Consider the following 14,758-nt stretch of genomic DNA (forward strand, 5'->3'; position numbering starts at 1 on the left):
TGTATTCAAAATAATCACGTACATCCAATCCCTGAGGTTGGAACAACTTTTTTTTTTAAATTGTTTTTATTAGTTTATTCAAACAAACAATACAAACCCAACTTGCAGTGCATTTGATAACTTTTCAATTATACATCGCTCAATTGTGTTCACTGCTCCCCTTATCCATCCCCCCATTCCGAGCCTGTTACTTCTCACATTCTGTTCCTGCATCTTGTGGTAGGGTCTCTCTTTCCATGGGTTCCGTTGGGTCTTGTATTGACCCAAACAACTATGCTATTTATAATTTCCAGGCCATCAGGGTCTCTGTCTCTTCCTCCCCCCCCCAACACTGCTTGCTTCTTGCCATACCATGGTTTCTGCCTCCACCCATTTCTGCAAGTCTTTCCACCACACCTCTAATCGTGGTCTGTGGCATTTCTTCCACCCCATAGCAATTCTCCTCTTTGCAAGCGCATATGCCAGGCCCTTTAGTTTGCTCACATGCTTAAATTTCCATGGTCTAGGGAACCCCCCCAACAAACAGGCCCACACTGTATCCACCACAATCTTGACCCCTCTTTCTACTAGTTTTTGTACCACTTCACCCCGGAAGCGCTCAATAACCGGGCATGACCAGAACATATGCACCATACCCGCATTCTCTTCATCACACTTAGGGCATGCTTGCCGTCCTACATTTTTAAACTTCGATATCCTCTGGGGTGTCATATACGCCCTATGCGTGATATACAATTGTAACTGCTTTAGTATCGCATTCCTCGACACCTTCTTGTGATAACCCTTGGGCTCGTTCCCACATCCCATCATCCATCGGGGCTCCCACTTCTGCTTCCCAGTCTTGTGTCAATTGTACTACTTCCTTTCCAACTTTAGACATCATCATCTCGTATATTCTGGATATCTCATGTCCCCCCTCCGCTATGTCATATATTATGTCTATGTTAGAATCTGGTTCTTCCTCCAGTACCACTTCAGGCCATGTTCCCTAAATTCTCTGCACCATTCTGTGATACGTAATATACTGGCCTGTATGTATCCCGGTTTCTTCGCCCAACACCTCAAAATCGATGATAGTCCCCTCTTGCCAAATATCACCCATTGTTGCTATCCCAGCCGGTTCCCAGTGGTTTCTGATTATCATCCTTAGTTGCTCTTCTCCTCCCGCCACTGCAGCTAGTGGTACTTGCAGGGAACACGGGGCCGGGTTCTCCATCATCTGGCATGCCCTACACCACATCTTCCATCCAAGTACCATGAATTTAGGGCGCCCTTCAATTTCTGCCTTGGGCAGCCACATCATCTCTTTTAAATAGAATGGGGCACAGTCCTGTCCAAACAACCTGAGTTCAGAGGTCACCTCCTCTGAGAGCCATTTAGCAACATACTGCATTTGGCTTGCTACATAATAGACTTCATAATTAGGCAGTTTTATACCCTCTTTCTCATAGATATTCTGTAGCTTCGAGAGGGCCACTCCATTCTGCGTGCCATGCCACAGGAAATCCCTGCACATACTATTCAATTTAGTGAAGAACTTCTTAGGTATCAAGGGCAGTATATTCCCAAAATAGTGCAGGAGCCTGGGTAGGACCACCATCTTCAGCATTGCCCCACGCCCCATCATTGCTAAAGGCAGCTTCACCCAGAACCTCATGCAATTTTCAATTTTCTTAATGGCTACCTCCGTGTTGCACCTATGCTCCTCTTCCACTGTGTGGTAGATATCTATCCCTAAATAACGAAATGTGCTGACCTCCCATGGTATCTGTAAGACTGGTAGTTGTTTCAGTGAAATCCCTCTATATCCTCCCAACGGGAACATACTAGATTTCTGAGGGTTCACCGCTATACCAGACAGCCCTGCATATCTTTCCATCACCTCCAAAATATATTGGAGGTTTTCCTCCGGGTGTCGCAAGTACAACAGCACGTCATCGGCATATAGGGAGATCAGATGTCGTTTCCCTCCCACGGCAATGCTTGTCATATCATACTGTTGTCTCAAGTATATCGCTAGGGGCTCCAGGGCCAATATATCGAGCATAGGAGACCATGGACAGCCTTGTCTGGTACCCCTACGGAGTTGCCATCTTTCTGATATCACTGCTCTTGTTTTAACTCTGGCCAGCAGTTCACTATATAACATTTTCACCCACTGTAGATATCCAGGCCCCATCCCATAGCCAGCCAGGGCCGCCAGCAGCCATGACCATTTGACAGAGTCGAAGGCTTTTATTGCGTCCAATGACACAATTGCCAATTCTCCTTCGTTCTCGTTCCCATATTCAATAACTCGATGGAGTCGACTGTGATTATTGGAGATGTTCCTATTCGGGACATAGCCCGTCTGATCGGGATGTATTAGTTTTCCAATAACCCTCCACAGTCTGTTTGCCAAAACGGCAGTCAATATCTTACTGTCTTGATTTAACATTGACAGGGGTCTTTATGAACCGCAGCTATGCCCAGGTTTATTAGGTTTGGGGAGCGGTATTCTGATCGCTTCTCTAAGTGACTCTGTGTTACACTTCAGACTTCCCAGCCGGCATCCTTGCAGAATACAACTTCTTTACAGGCACCTCTATGGTCCAGGTACAAGCTACCATGGCGTCTGTACAAACGTCAACGCACTCCAGGTCACCTGACACGCCTTGTACGTGGAAGACGTACAGCAAGCCACGCCCCTCTTACGACTATAAAACCACCGTCTTCCAAGGGGCTCGTTGCTGCTAATTAGCGTTACCAGCTACACGCGGTTTCATCCGTTTCCTCTTCGTGTCTACCTACACGAATCCTTATCCGAACTCCTGGTTTTGACCTTTTGCCTGAAATTTGGATTGCTTCGTCTCCTCCCTTATTCTTGTTGTGATCGTCTGGTTGTTGGACTCGGAATGCTACTGGATACGGCTCTCTTCTGTGTCTTACGGTTCTTCCCTGGTTGCCGTCTGCACATCAATTTGCTGTCTACATGCGGATCATCTCCACAAATCCTCAGCTGTATTTGTGTACTCAGGTACATATCTATTGTCTTTCATGGACATTGTCTTCTGTTGGATTCTGGGACATTGAGTGACTTTTCTGTGAGATTGCTCTTCAGTGCATATGAACGCTTTCCTGAACTGCACCAACCCAGCCCTAGTGCGTCCCTCGTGCCGTTCGGGGTTACTTACCTATACTAACTTCCCTGTTTGTTATTTTCTCCTGTCGTTGTCTTCAGAATCCTGGACTCCTCTTACAATCCTGGACTCCTCTTACTCCATTTATCTTTACTCAGGTCAGTTGTTATCAATTCTATAGCTAAAGTGGGAACCTATACTGATTTAGATCAATTCCACTCATTCGTGTTATTCTTTGTAGATTATCCCGGGGAAACGCAACTCCACTCCAATATCTATATAGGTAGTTGTCCAATCATTTTAACTGTTCTAATCACTTGTTTAACATCGCTCTTTTACTCAATTGACACCTCTGTCTGTTCTAACTGAAACAGCAGAGAGGTACATTGTGGAAAAGAGCCCCTCTTTGAGGAAGCCTGAGTCTTGTACTCAGGAGAGCTGGGATGCAAGGCTGAATTCGGAATTCTATACTACCAACACCTCCAAGGTCGTGTTCTCCGCATCTTCGGCCTATTCGGAGTGGTGAGTAACACTCTGGCAGTCTACCCATCTCATACGCCTCTTTCAGCATTTCTAACAGTGGGGGGAGAACCTCTCCTTTTAAATATTTTATAGAATTCACCTGGGAGTCCATCAGCCCCCAGAGTATCACTAGTGGGCAACTGCCTCACCACCTCTTCTAGCTCCTCCAAAGTGATTGGTGCATCCAGCTCCTCTCTTTCCTCAGCACTTATCTTCGGCAATCCTATGTCCTCTAGCGTTTCTATTATCATCGTGTGACTGCTCTCCCCATCATCTTCATAAAGTAGCCTATAGTAGTCTGCAAATTCCTGGTTAACTCCCTCTTGGGTATCCGCTACACTACCGTCTACCCTTGTTATTGTTCTAATCTTGGGTCTGGGGGTTTCACTCTTATATAGCCATGCCAAGAGCCTTCCTGGTTTATCCCCTCCCGCGTGCTGTCTCTCTATATATTTTTTATAGTTAAGGTTACACAGTCCCAGTGCCCAGCACATTTCAGCTGCAGCCTGTGTATCAGTTCAGTATCCTCCTTGGTATTATTTTCTCCCTTCAATGCCCTTTCCAGTTCTCCCTCTGTTTGCCAGAGGTCCGCCAGGATCCCTCCTTGCAATCCTTTAGATTTTGCTATGGCTGCCCCTCTCATCACAACCTTAAAGGCTTCCCACAACGTACCCGCCGAGTCCACACTGCCAGTATTCGTCTCAAAGTAGTTAACACTCTCCTCCCTCATATCCTCCCTAAAAAGGGGGTCTCTCAGCGCCTCTGCTCTGAGGCGCCATGTCGGAATCCTCGCTCTCGGGGGTCGGTATTGCCATCCGAGGATCAAAGGCGAGTGGTCCGAAAGGACCCTTGCTTTATATTCTGCTTGCGTGATCTCTGCTATTACCCCTGGTGTGGCAAAGACATAGTCCAACCTCGTATGTAACTGCTGCAGGGTAGAATAATGCGAGTATTGCCTCTCTTGGGGGTGTCGTGCCCTCCACACATCTCCAAACCCAAAGTCATTCAGCAGTGTCTGCAACGCTTTAGCGGCTGGGGTAGGTCTGTCCTTTTTCCCATCTGATCTATCAACCTTAGGGTTTAGTACACAATTAACGCCCCCTGCCCAAATCACTGCACTCCCCACACACATGCTGAGGTTGTTACATAGTGTTCTAAAATATGCCGCTGTGTTTTGATTCGGGGCATACGTATTTACAATGCTTATCTCCCTATTTTCCACCAATCCCCTCATTATGACCATCCTCCCATCCATATCAACCATTGTCTGTAACAACTGAAACGGGACATGTGGCGCCACCCAGATAAGTACTCCCCTGGCATAGGCTGAATATGCTGAACCCACCATGACCCCCTTCCATTTCTTCCCAATTATCTCCATCTTATCCCCCGTCAGGTGAGTCTCCTGCAACAGAGCTATGTCTATCTTTTGTCTACGCAGGTATAACATAACCTTGTTCCTTTTTAAATAGCTATTAAGCCCCCTGACATTCCAAGTAATTATTCTAAGGTCTCCCATGGCCTATTAGAATCACACCCCTCCCCCACCAGTGCACTCCACATCAAAGTTTCTTCCCTGTCTGTATAGGCTCGGTTCCCAACTTGAAGTCCCCTTAACTAAAAACATGTCAAACACCCCAGCCCCCCTCCTTCCCACCTCTCCCCTGCCCCAACAATGCCCTCCCCAACTGTTGCCCCAACTTCCCCAACTGTTGCCAGCTCCATCCCTGGATCTCAGGCACCCCTGCATCTGGGCCAAACCTGTATTTCTTTTGATTTGTAAAAATACAGCCTTTGGGCAGCTACTGGCGCCCTGTGTTGTTAGTGTATAATTAAAAAGGATAAATAAAGATGAGCAATAAATTCTTGTTGATGTTGTCTTGCTGGCAGCTCAAAATCCAAAAATACAGTTTCCCTTAGGCTTCCCAGGGGTTAGATAGTCAAAATAATACAACAATACTGTATTGTTTGGTATGGCACCTTTTTATTAAACATTCATATTATTATTCACTGCAAAAAAATGTCTTGCAGTTAGTTTCCACTTTGGTCTAAATTGATTATTTCCTAAATACTCTCTTTAGGATTTAATTATGTCCTTAGAAATTTCAATTGTAATTGTGTCCTTAATGTCCACTTCTGATGTCCACTTTTACCCTTTTGTTTGGGTTAGTTGTATCCTAAATATCCTCTTTAGAATTTTTGAAGTGGCCTAAATGTCCTTGATTAGGTTGTGTCCTTATGATTTGGTTGTGTCCTTGTTGTCCTCTATTGTCCTCTCCTTGTTGTCCTCTATTGTCCTCGACACGTGTTTCCCCGTCTTTTTATCTGACGGTTCTTCAGGAGGATCTTTGTATGGTTGTTTCTTTCCACAATTGGTTTGTTTGAGTTTCGTTATCTTAATATTGACCATATGTCCTTATCAAAAATGTTTTGTTTTAATATGGTTCTTCTTTAGATTGGAAATCACTATAACAACTAAATGCGTTGTTTCTTGTTGTGAAATTGCCTGGAATTGCCTGTAAAAGAAAAGAAAAATCCCCGCGTCACTAGTTGTATTTCCTTTTTTAACACTCTGTATTTAACATTGTAACTGAACATAGTTATTTGAATGAGAGTGCTTATAGGCCATCCTTTGTTTCTGCGACACTCCACTTTTTGTTTGAAAATTATGTTTACTGTTGAAAAATTTCCTATATCTTTGGTATCAACAATTACATTCTTTGATGTTAATGATTTCTTTTGAATTCACGCATAATTTTACCTTATTTTACTTTCTTTAGAAAACATCCGTTTTGCAGGTTTCCATTCATTGTGTTTTTTCGCTGCTTTCAAATGTATGTGACGTATTTCTAAAAGGGAAATGTGGAAAATGCCTTACTTTTACTTTTTGAAATGACCTTCTCTGTCCAAAATATCTACCATCTAATTTTCCTTATTGCGCAGTCTTATATTCTAAGACAAATAGAAGCCCTCAACATTCCAGAGAAAACATTTAAGAATTACGAGATTTTGGACAAAATCATAGAACAACATATGGAAATAACCAAACTCAAAAAACAACGGCAGTTCATAAGGGATGAAATGGATTACAAATTCAAGAGAGTTTACACGTTTCAGAAACCCAACAATAAACCAGTACAAAGATCAATACCTACAAAGCTCTACAAACCAAGTATACAACAAATACCATCTTCATCAGATACAGACTCAATAAGCGATACAGACTGCACACAAAAACCAGGAGAGTCGACTAATACTCAAGAATCTAATTTACCTACACCATCAACAACTTTTTTAGAAGAATACCAACAATACAAGAAAATGAGAAGTTATCCAAGTTGGGCGAAAAAAACCAACATCCGCGGAGGGGGTCAAGAGGACGTAGATCATATGCAAAGAAGAAGCGAAATACAAAATTCAGATGGAATGACAACAAGATAAAAAAATCAGCAATTACAGAGGAGGACCTAATAGTGAATCTTACCAACACAGATCTTCCATTAGAACTGATTCAAGCATTGAACAAAGGATTATCATTTTGCCCTTCCAGTAATTGGGATTACTTCAATGTGAATAAAGATCTTTTTCTTTTCTGCAGAAAGTTGAAATTAAAATTACACTTTCTCAATAGTACCTATGAAACACAAAGAACTACAAACCAACCAGTGCCAGAATTGTCAGTTGATCATGTTTTGAAAACAGTAGAACTTTTAAATCTACCAGAATCTGCAGACATACACACAGTGGAAACATTTTCAGAAGAACAGAATATCATCCTAGGATTAGCAGCAAGTACCAATTTGAAACCTAAATCCTCTTTCATTCCATCCTTACCAGAAGGCAATGTGGTAGACATATTCTATAAAGCAGTACAAAAAGATCTCAGATTATTGTATTTAAAACCCAGCAAATCATGAACAAGTCAAAATCTAACGTTGAAAGAAAAACAAGCTATTTACAATCTCAAAAATAACCCTGGCATCACAGCAAAAATGGCAGATAAGGGTGGCAACATAGTTCTTCTAAACACTACGGATTATATCACTATTGCCAACCAACACCTGGGAAACACCCAATGCTATAAGAGATTAATCATAAATCCTATTCCTAAATTAAAAGAAGATTGGAAATTGATGATCGAACATTGGAACAACATGGGTTTACTTTCTGATGAAGAAAATCAATATATGAATCCGACTCATCCTATCTTGCCAACTATCTATTTCACACGAAAGATACATAAAGAATTTCAAGGACTACCACAATGCAGACCAATAATCAATAGTATTGGGTCCCTAACAGAAAGGATCTCTGAATATATAGACCATCAATTGCAACCCTTGGCAGCAGGACTCACATCGTATATAAAGGACACAAAACATGTTATACAGCAATTTGAAAACATCAACTGGGAACCACATTTCTGGCTAGTCACATTAGATGTATCAAGTCTCTACACCAGTATATTACATGAAAAGGGCATATCAACAACAGAATATTTCTTAAAAACAAGATCAATCTCATTTCTTGACCAAAACCAGATGCTATTAGAGATGTTAGACTTCACATTACGCAACAATATCTTCACTTTCAATAAAGACATATATCAACAAATCCAAGGAACAGCAATCGGGGCAAAATATGCCCCATCTTATGCCAACCTCTACATGGGGCATTTCGAGTCAGAACATGCATGGATCCATCCCTTTTTCAACATAACAATCAAGTAACATATTGGGGCAGATATATAGATGACATCATTATGATCTGGAATGGTACAGAAAATGAACTCAAACAATATCATGAATTTCTTAACAACAACAACAACTACAACTTGAAACTAACTACACAATACAGCAAAAGTAACATCAACTTTCTGGACTTGAAACTTTTCATAGAAAATAATAAAATCCAGACAACTCTTTTTATAAAGGAAACAGCAGTTAATAGCATTTTACATGCTACTAGCAGTCCTCCCAACCATATAACTAAAAATATACCTTACAGAGAAATGTTAAGGATCAAACGCAACTGCACAAGGACACAAGATTTTGATAAACACGTAAGAGAGAGTATCAGAAAATTTGAGAACAGAGGTTATAAATTTAAGCATCTCATCAATAGCTATCAGAAAACCAATCTCAAAACAAGAACAGATCTTCTCAAATATAATCCCAAGAAAACACAAACAGAAGATTCCATAAGATTTATCACAACGTATAACAGTCAGAACAGAATTTTGAACAACATTCTAAAAAGAAATTGGTATATTGAAAACAGATCAAGATTTGGAATCATTACTGAGCACACAACCATGTATTACCTATCGAAAAGCAAAAAATCTTAAGAATATACTTAGTCCGTCTCATTTCGTTTCAGAGAAAACTAACATTATTCCATCCCAAAGGTGGCTTCAAAACCCAGACAGGACATTATAAATGTGGATCCTGCAACCAATGTCAATTCTCAGACAACAAGAGAACAGAAATCCTGCTGCCCAATGGACAAACAAAGAAAATACAACAATTCATTAATTGCAACAGTACAATGGTAATATATGCAATACAATGCATCCGTGCAAAATGATATATTGGAAGCACTAAACGAATGCTCAGAACCAGAATTAGTGAACATATCAGATCCATCAGAAATGACACACCAGAAACATCATTAGCTTATCACTTCAAGTATCATACATCCAAGGACATTGGAAAACTGAAATATTTCGGCATTGAAAAAATTGTCACCCCACCGAGAGGTGGCAATGCAGAAAAAATACTAAGACAAAGAGAGGCACTTTGGATTTGCAACCTTGACACTTGTTACACAGGTCTAAATAAAGACCAAGAAATGCATCATTTTCTGTGAGAGAACAACAATGAAGTAACTTAACCATTGGGCATTGCACCAATTGGTTTTATAAACTTTCACAAGTCTGGCAAGCAAAAGGGACACAATGGAAGATAAACAAGCATCCACATTGCCTGTAAAAGACAAATATAGCATAAATAATGATATATACATGGAAACTTGGGAAATGCTGTGCTCATAAATATGGTAAAATTGAAGAGCGCAATTGTTAAACAGAAAATAGCCCATACCAAAATGGCAATCGTAATCAACAAGTGTCACGTGATCGTCATTTTTTCAAAAAAGCAACCACAAGATGTAATTTAACATCCAGAATATACGACTATCATAACCCAAGTTTGTACAAAGAATGAATAATATAAACAGCAAAGGATAGAGACTGCGGAAAACAATGAAGATAATAATTAGCCCACACCAAAATGGCGACCACAATATGACGAATGTCACGTGATCGCAATTTTTACAATCACGTGACAAGCAACAACGTTAACAAAACGAAACCAACATAGGAGCGAGTACGAACGAGGAAGGCAGAACAAGAAGGCGGACCAGGCACACGAGAAGCACGGAGATCACGGAAATCAATTCAACAACGGTAAGACAGAGGGCCACGTGTGTCTTAGAATATAAGACTGTGCAATAAGGAAAATTAGATGGTAGATATTTTGGACAGGGAAGGTCATTTCAAAAAGTAAAAGTAAGGCATTTTCCACATTTCCCTTTTAGAAATACGTCACATACATTTGAAAGCAGCGAAAAAACACAATGAATGGAAACCTGCAAAACGGATGTTTTCTAAAGAAAGTAAAATAAGGTAAAATTATGCGTGAATTCAAAAGAAATCATTAACATCAAAGAATGTAATTGTTGATACCAAAGATATAGGAAATTTTTCAACAGTAAACATAATTTTCAAACAAAAAGTGGAGTGTCGCAGAAACAAAGGATGGCCTATAAGCACTCTCATTCAAATAACTATGTTCAGTTACAATGTTAAATACAGAGTGTTAAAAAAGGAAATACAACTAGTGACGCGGGGATTTTTCTTTTCTTTTACAGGCAATTCCAGGCAATTTCACAACAAGAAACAACGCATTTAGTTGTTATAGTGATTTCCAATCTAAAGAAGAACCATATTAAAACAAAACATTTTTGATAATGACATATGGTCAATATTAAGATAACGAAACTCAAACAAACCAATTGTGGAAAGAAACAACCATACAAAGATCCTCCTGAAGAACCGTCAGATAAAAAGACGGGGAAACACGTGTCGAGGACAATAGAGGACAACAAGGACACAACCAAATCATAAGGACACAACCTAATCAAGGACATTTAGGCCACAAAGTGGAAACTAACTGCAAGACATTTTTTTGCAGTGAATAATAATATGAATGTTTAATAAAAAGGCACCATACCAAACAATACAGTATTGTTGTATTATTCTGTATTTCTTTTGAATTCAAGACAATCTTAAGACTGTGTGCTCGAACTGCTTTACATTTGGGGAAGGGAGTTAAAAGAAATGTATGAGTTGGATTAAGCTCTGAACTTTACCCTGATCCTTATTTTGTTTGTTGTTGACATCCTTACGCGTTGTATAAGATTAGTTGTGAGGGCACGTTTAGGTTTTGGACACAGACAGATTCCTAAATTGAACTTGTGGACTTTGACTTGCCTTAGTTTCGGTTTGGTAGGGAAATCCCACCATAGTATTGGGAAAGATGGGCGTCTCTCTAACCTGACATTTAAGTTAATAAAAGTGTTTAGTTGAACTTTGAATCTGTTGTCTGTGTTTCACTCGAAGATGCTCTCACAGTATATATGTACTGATTTTCTTCATGTTTTGTTTTGCCTGCCTTTCCCTTTCTCATTTTTTCACTATTCTTATTTTGCATCCTTTCTTTCCTTTCTTTTTATTGCCGACCCGTAGGGGCAATAAACATTTTTGACCGAACCATTCCTTTAAGTCAATGTCGGTATTCCTGCTTCAGAAAGTCTACCATTAAAAATGAATTGTTGATAATTTTGTGGTTTCAGTGGTTGAACAAAAACATTACCTTTTTTTACAGATTGAAAACAGAATTGTGTGTGGACTTTGCATATGTTGCTTAAAATCCCATTGGTTAAGTGCATCCTCTTTGGATTTTGGCAGGGTTTTACAGTGTAATGTAGAACTCTTTGGGTACCCTCGTTATTGCATGGATGGGACTGCATCCATGTGCACTATCTTACATGCAGTCCCATCCTGTGCAATAATGATTGCCTGGACTATGAAGTGTAAAGAATACATGAAACTCTTCAGTGAGCATGAGTGGTTGTGCATGTTTATAGTTTGTAACGTATGCCGCTGTAAATGTCTCAGACCATGTACATGGATTCCTCTGGGACGTGATCGCATCTCCACTTGCAGAAAAATCTGATGCATGTGGAGATGCCATTGAGTTTGTTTGACAAAGCAGATGGGGGTGATACTTTGGAAAATCATGTTCTGTGTCCCGGCTCCACCAAACCGTTCCAGGAAAATGAGGCAGTTCGTAAAAAAGCATGTCTATACGTTTTGCAAATGCTTTTTCGCGTGCTTTTTCTGAGTTTTGTCATTCAAAATGACTTCCTTTATGCAATAGGATATTTCTTTCCTTCTGAAATCCCTTTTACACAAAGAGACCATTCCTTAGGAAACATTAGGCATGCCTGTACAGTCATATTCTAATCATTGCATTGCAATATTTTTAATGCAGTTGTGACCTTCACCATTAAAGACGAAGGTGAGGCATATGGCGTGGACCATCAAGAGACCGAGAGAACAGAATGCACCAATGGTTCCACAGGTGAGTAAATATCGTACACATAACTTCCAGTGTCTCGCAAGTGATTGCACAGTGTCCAGTGTGTTTTCTTTGCTGCATTACATTATGCCACATATGTAATTGACCAAACATTGGGGCTTATTATAAGTCTGGCGGTATGCATTAAAAGTGGCGTTAACAGTATTACCTCCACTTTTACTGTTCCGCCAAATTATGAGTCAATTGTAATACCACCAAAAGTAATACCGTTGGCGGAACTAAGGCTGACGGTAATAAAGCAAAAATCACAAAACGGTATTACCGTGTATTACAAGTTGTGAAATGGCGGTAATACCGTTGAAATTGGGTGGTAATACCTAAAAGGTGGAGGTAAATGCATACAGGTGATGGAAATGAAGCCACCGGTACACCCAATCCACTCAGGAAGGGTATTTAAGGCGCACACCTTCCCCAAACACACTTTCCAACACCTTGCCACTGTCTTCTGTGCACATGGACATGCAGCTGCTCCAACTCCGCCTTAAACTGCAGAAGCTGAAAGATTGGGACCCATAGGAAAGAAGATGGAGGAGGAGAAAAGGGGAAGAGGTGAAGGAGGAGATGCCATGCAAGGCGAGCACCCATACCCCGGTTCAGGTCCTCACCCTGGACCTTGACAGGCACCCAGCTAATCACCCTGTACCAGCTGAACAGGGAGACCATTGCTGAGCTGCTCACCCTGATCCAGGATGACATAGAGAGCAGGATCAACATCAGGACAGCCTTACCCCGCTCTTGACGCTGGTGTCGATCCTGTATTTCCTGGCTACTGGCACCTTCCAGTACACCGCGGGCATGCTGCACGGCATGTTCCAGTCCACATTTTCTAATGTGGTCATGCAGGTGCTGGAAGTACTCCTGTGCCATGTCTCCCTGCACATCCCCCTGTCCACCACCCTGGCACAGGTGAACCCCATGAAGGTACGTTTTTATGCAGCAGCCCACATGCCCAACCTCATTGCTGCTCTGGACTGCACCATGTGGAGTTGGTGGCACTCCAGGCATCTGAAGAGGTATACCACTCCCTGAATGTCCAGGTCACCTGTGATCCTGACATCCTCATAACACACTGTAGTGCCCACTTCACTGGTTCCACCCACAATGCCATGGCCCTGTGGAACAGCACACTGCCGGAATACATGGAGAGGCACAGAGGACAACGGCCGTGGATATTGGGTGAGTACAAGTGCCATCACACAGAATATACTTGCAGCAAAATAGACATACCATGTGAGGGGGAGGGTTACCACAACTGACCAATGCATGCCCTGTCAAGGCCCTGTACATGCAGGAGATACCCTAACCCCCTGAACATGAGAGATTACAACCCACAGGACTAGGATGAGTGACAGTGCTGCAGTTAATCACCAATGCATATACATCAAGCAGGCTAGCAACACACACATAGGACTACAGGAACCACAATGCAACATTGCACATCCCTATACATAGAACAACAAGCTACAACACTGCAACAAAGAAATGCAACACTGGCAGAAGTAATGCCATGTACTCAGGTGACCATGGATGGGAAGCCATCATGGAATAGACGCACACAACCTGCACTAGTACAACAGAACACCAATCAGGGCACATGCATGGGACAAACTTACAGGCCCAACAGAGGCACCATGGTATGCTGCCCTGTCAATCACAAACCCTCAAAGCGACGAGTGCTGGCTGTGTGCATGATGTTCCACAACACAGCAAATGTACTCTGAGTGAATGACTACATGTGCAAGTAGTGGTATGGCAAATCATGCCATGTGACAATACTAGTGAAATGCATGCGCAGACTGACTATCAACATGCTGTTGTAATGTGCGACACATCCACAATGCTCTGTGACTGGCAACACTGACCTTTGCCCTTGCAGGTTACTCTGGATACCCCCAGCTACCATGGCTGATGACACCAATGCGGAATCCAAAGATGCCACAGGAGGTTGCCTACAAAGGGGCATACGTCCAGACCAAGCTCTGCATCGAGCAACATTTGGCCTGTTGAAGGCTCGTTTCTGGGGCCTACACTGTTCTGGAGGGGCTTTAATGTACAGGCCAGAGAAGGTGGGACAAATTGTTCTTGCCTGGGCCATGCTGCACAACATGTGCATCAGGTGGAATGTTCCCCTGTCTTCTGATGAGGACATGCCACCCCCAGAAGAGGAGGACTCAGTGCCTGGGGGTGCTGTGCTGCCAGACAGTGAGCGGGAAGAGGGTAGGGATGGACGTCTGGTTCGGCAAGAACAGATTGAACCTCTTTATATAGTCACATTATTAATCTAACACTTGCACACAAAAAGGATGTTGTAGAATGTTCTAGCATTGCTTTAAGTGAACAACTAGTGCATGTGCAAATGCAAACAACCATCCCGAAAACACCCCCTGCCCAAAA

The 14,758-nt window shown here is 41.8% G+C and overlaps 1 protein-coding gene across 1 annotated transcript in view; it reads left to right on the forward strand.

The window, feature by feature from the left end:
- The window catches only part of LOC138449245 (zinc finger protein ZFP2-like), a 381,275-nt gene that overhangs the window by 181,837 nt on the left and 184,680 nt on the right, over positions 1 to 14,758 (forward strand). Inside the window, exon 6 of the mRNA XM_069604754.1 lies at positions 12,257 to 12,346. Within this exon, the coding sequence (XP_069460855.1) occupies positions 12,257 to 12,346 (90 nt within the window). The remainder of the gene's footprint in view (positions 1 to 12,256; positions 12,347 to 14,758) is intronic.

This window comes from Ambystoma mexicanum, chromosome 1p (genome assembly GCF_040938575.1).
Source record: "Ambystoma mexicanum isolate Mex_15411 chromosome 1p, UKY_AmexF1_1, whole genome shotgun sequence".
Lineage (NCBI taxonomy): Eukaryota > Metazoa > Chordata > Amphibia > Caudata > Ambystomatidae > Ambystoma > Ambystoma mexicanum.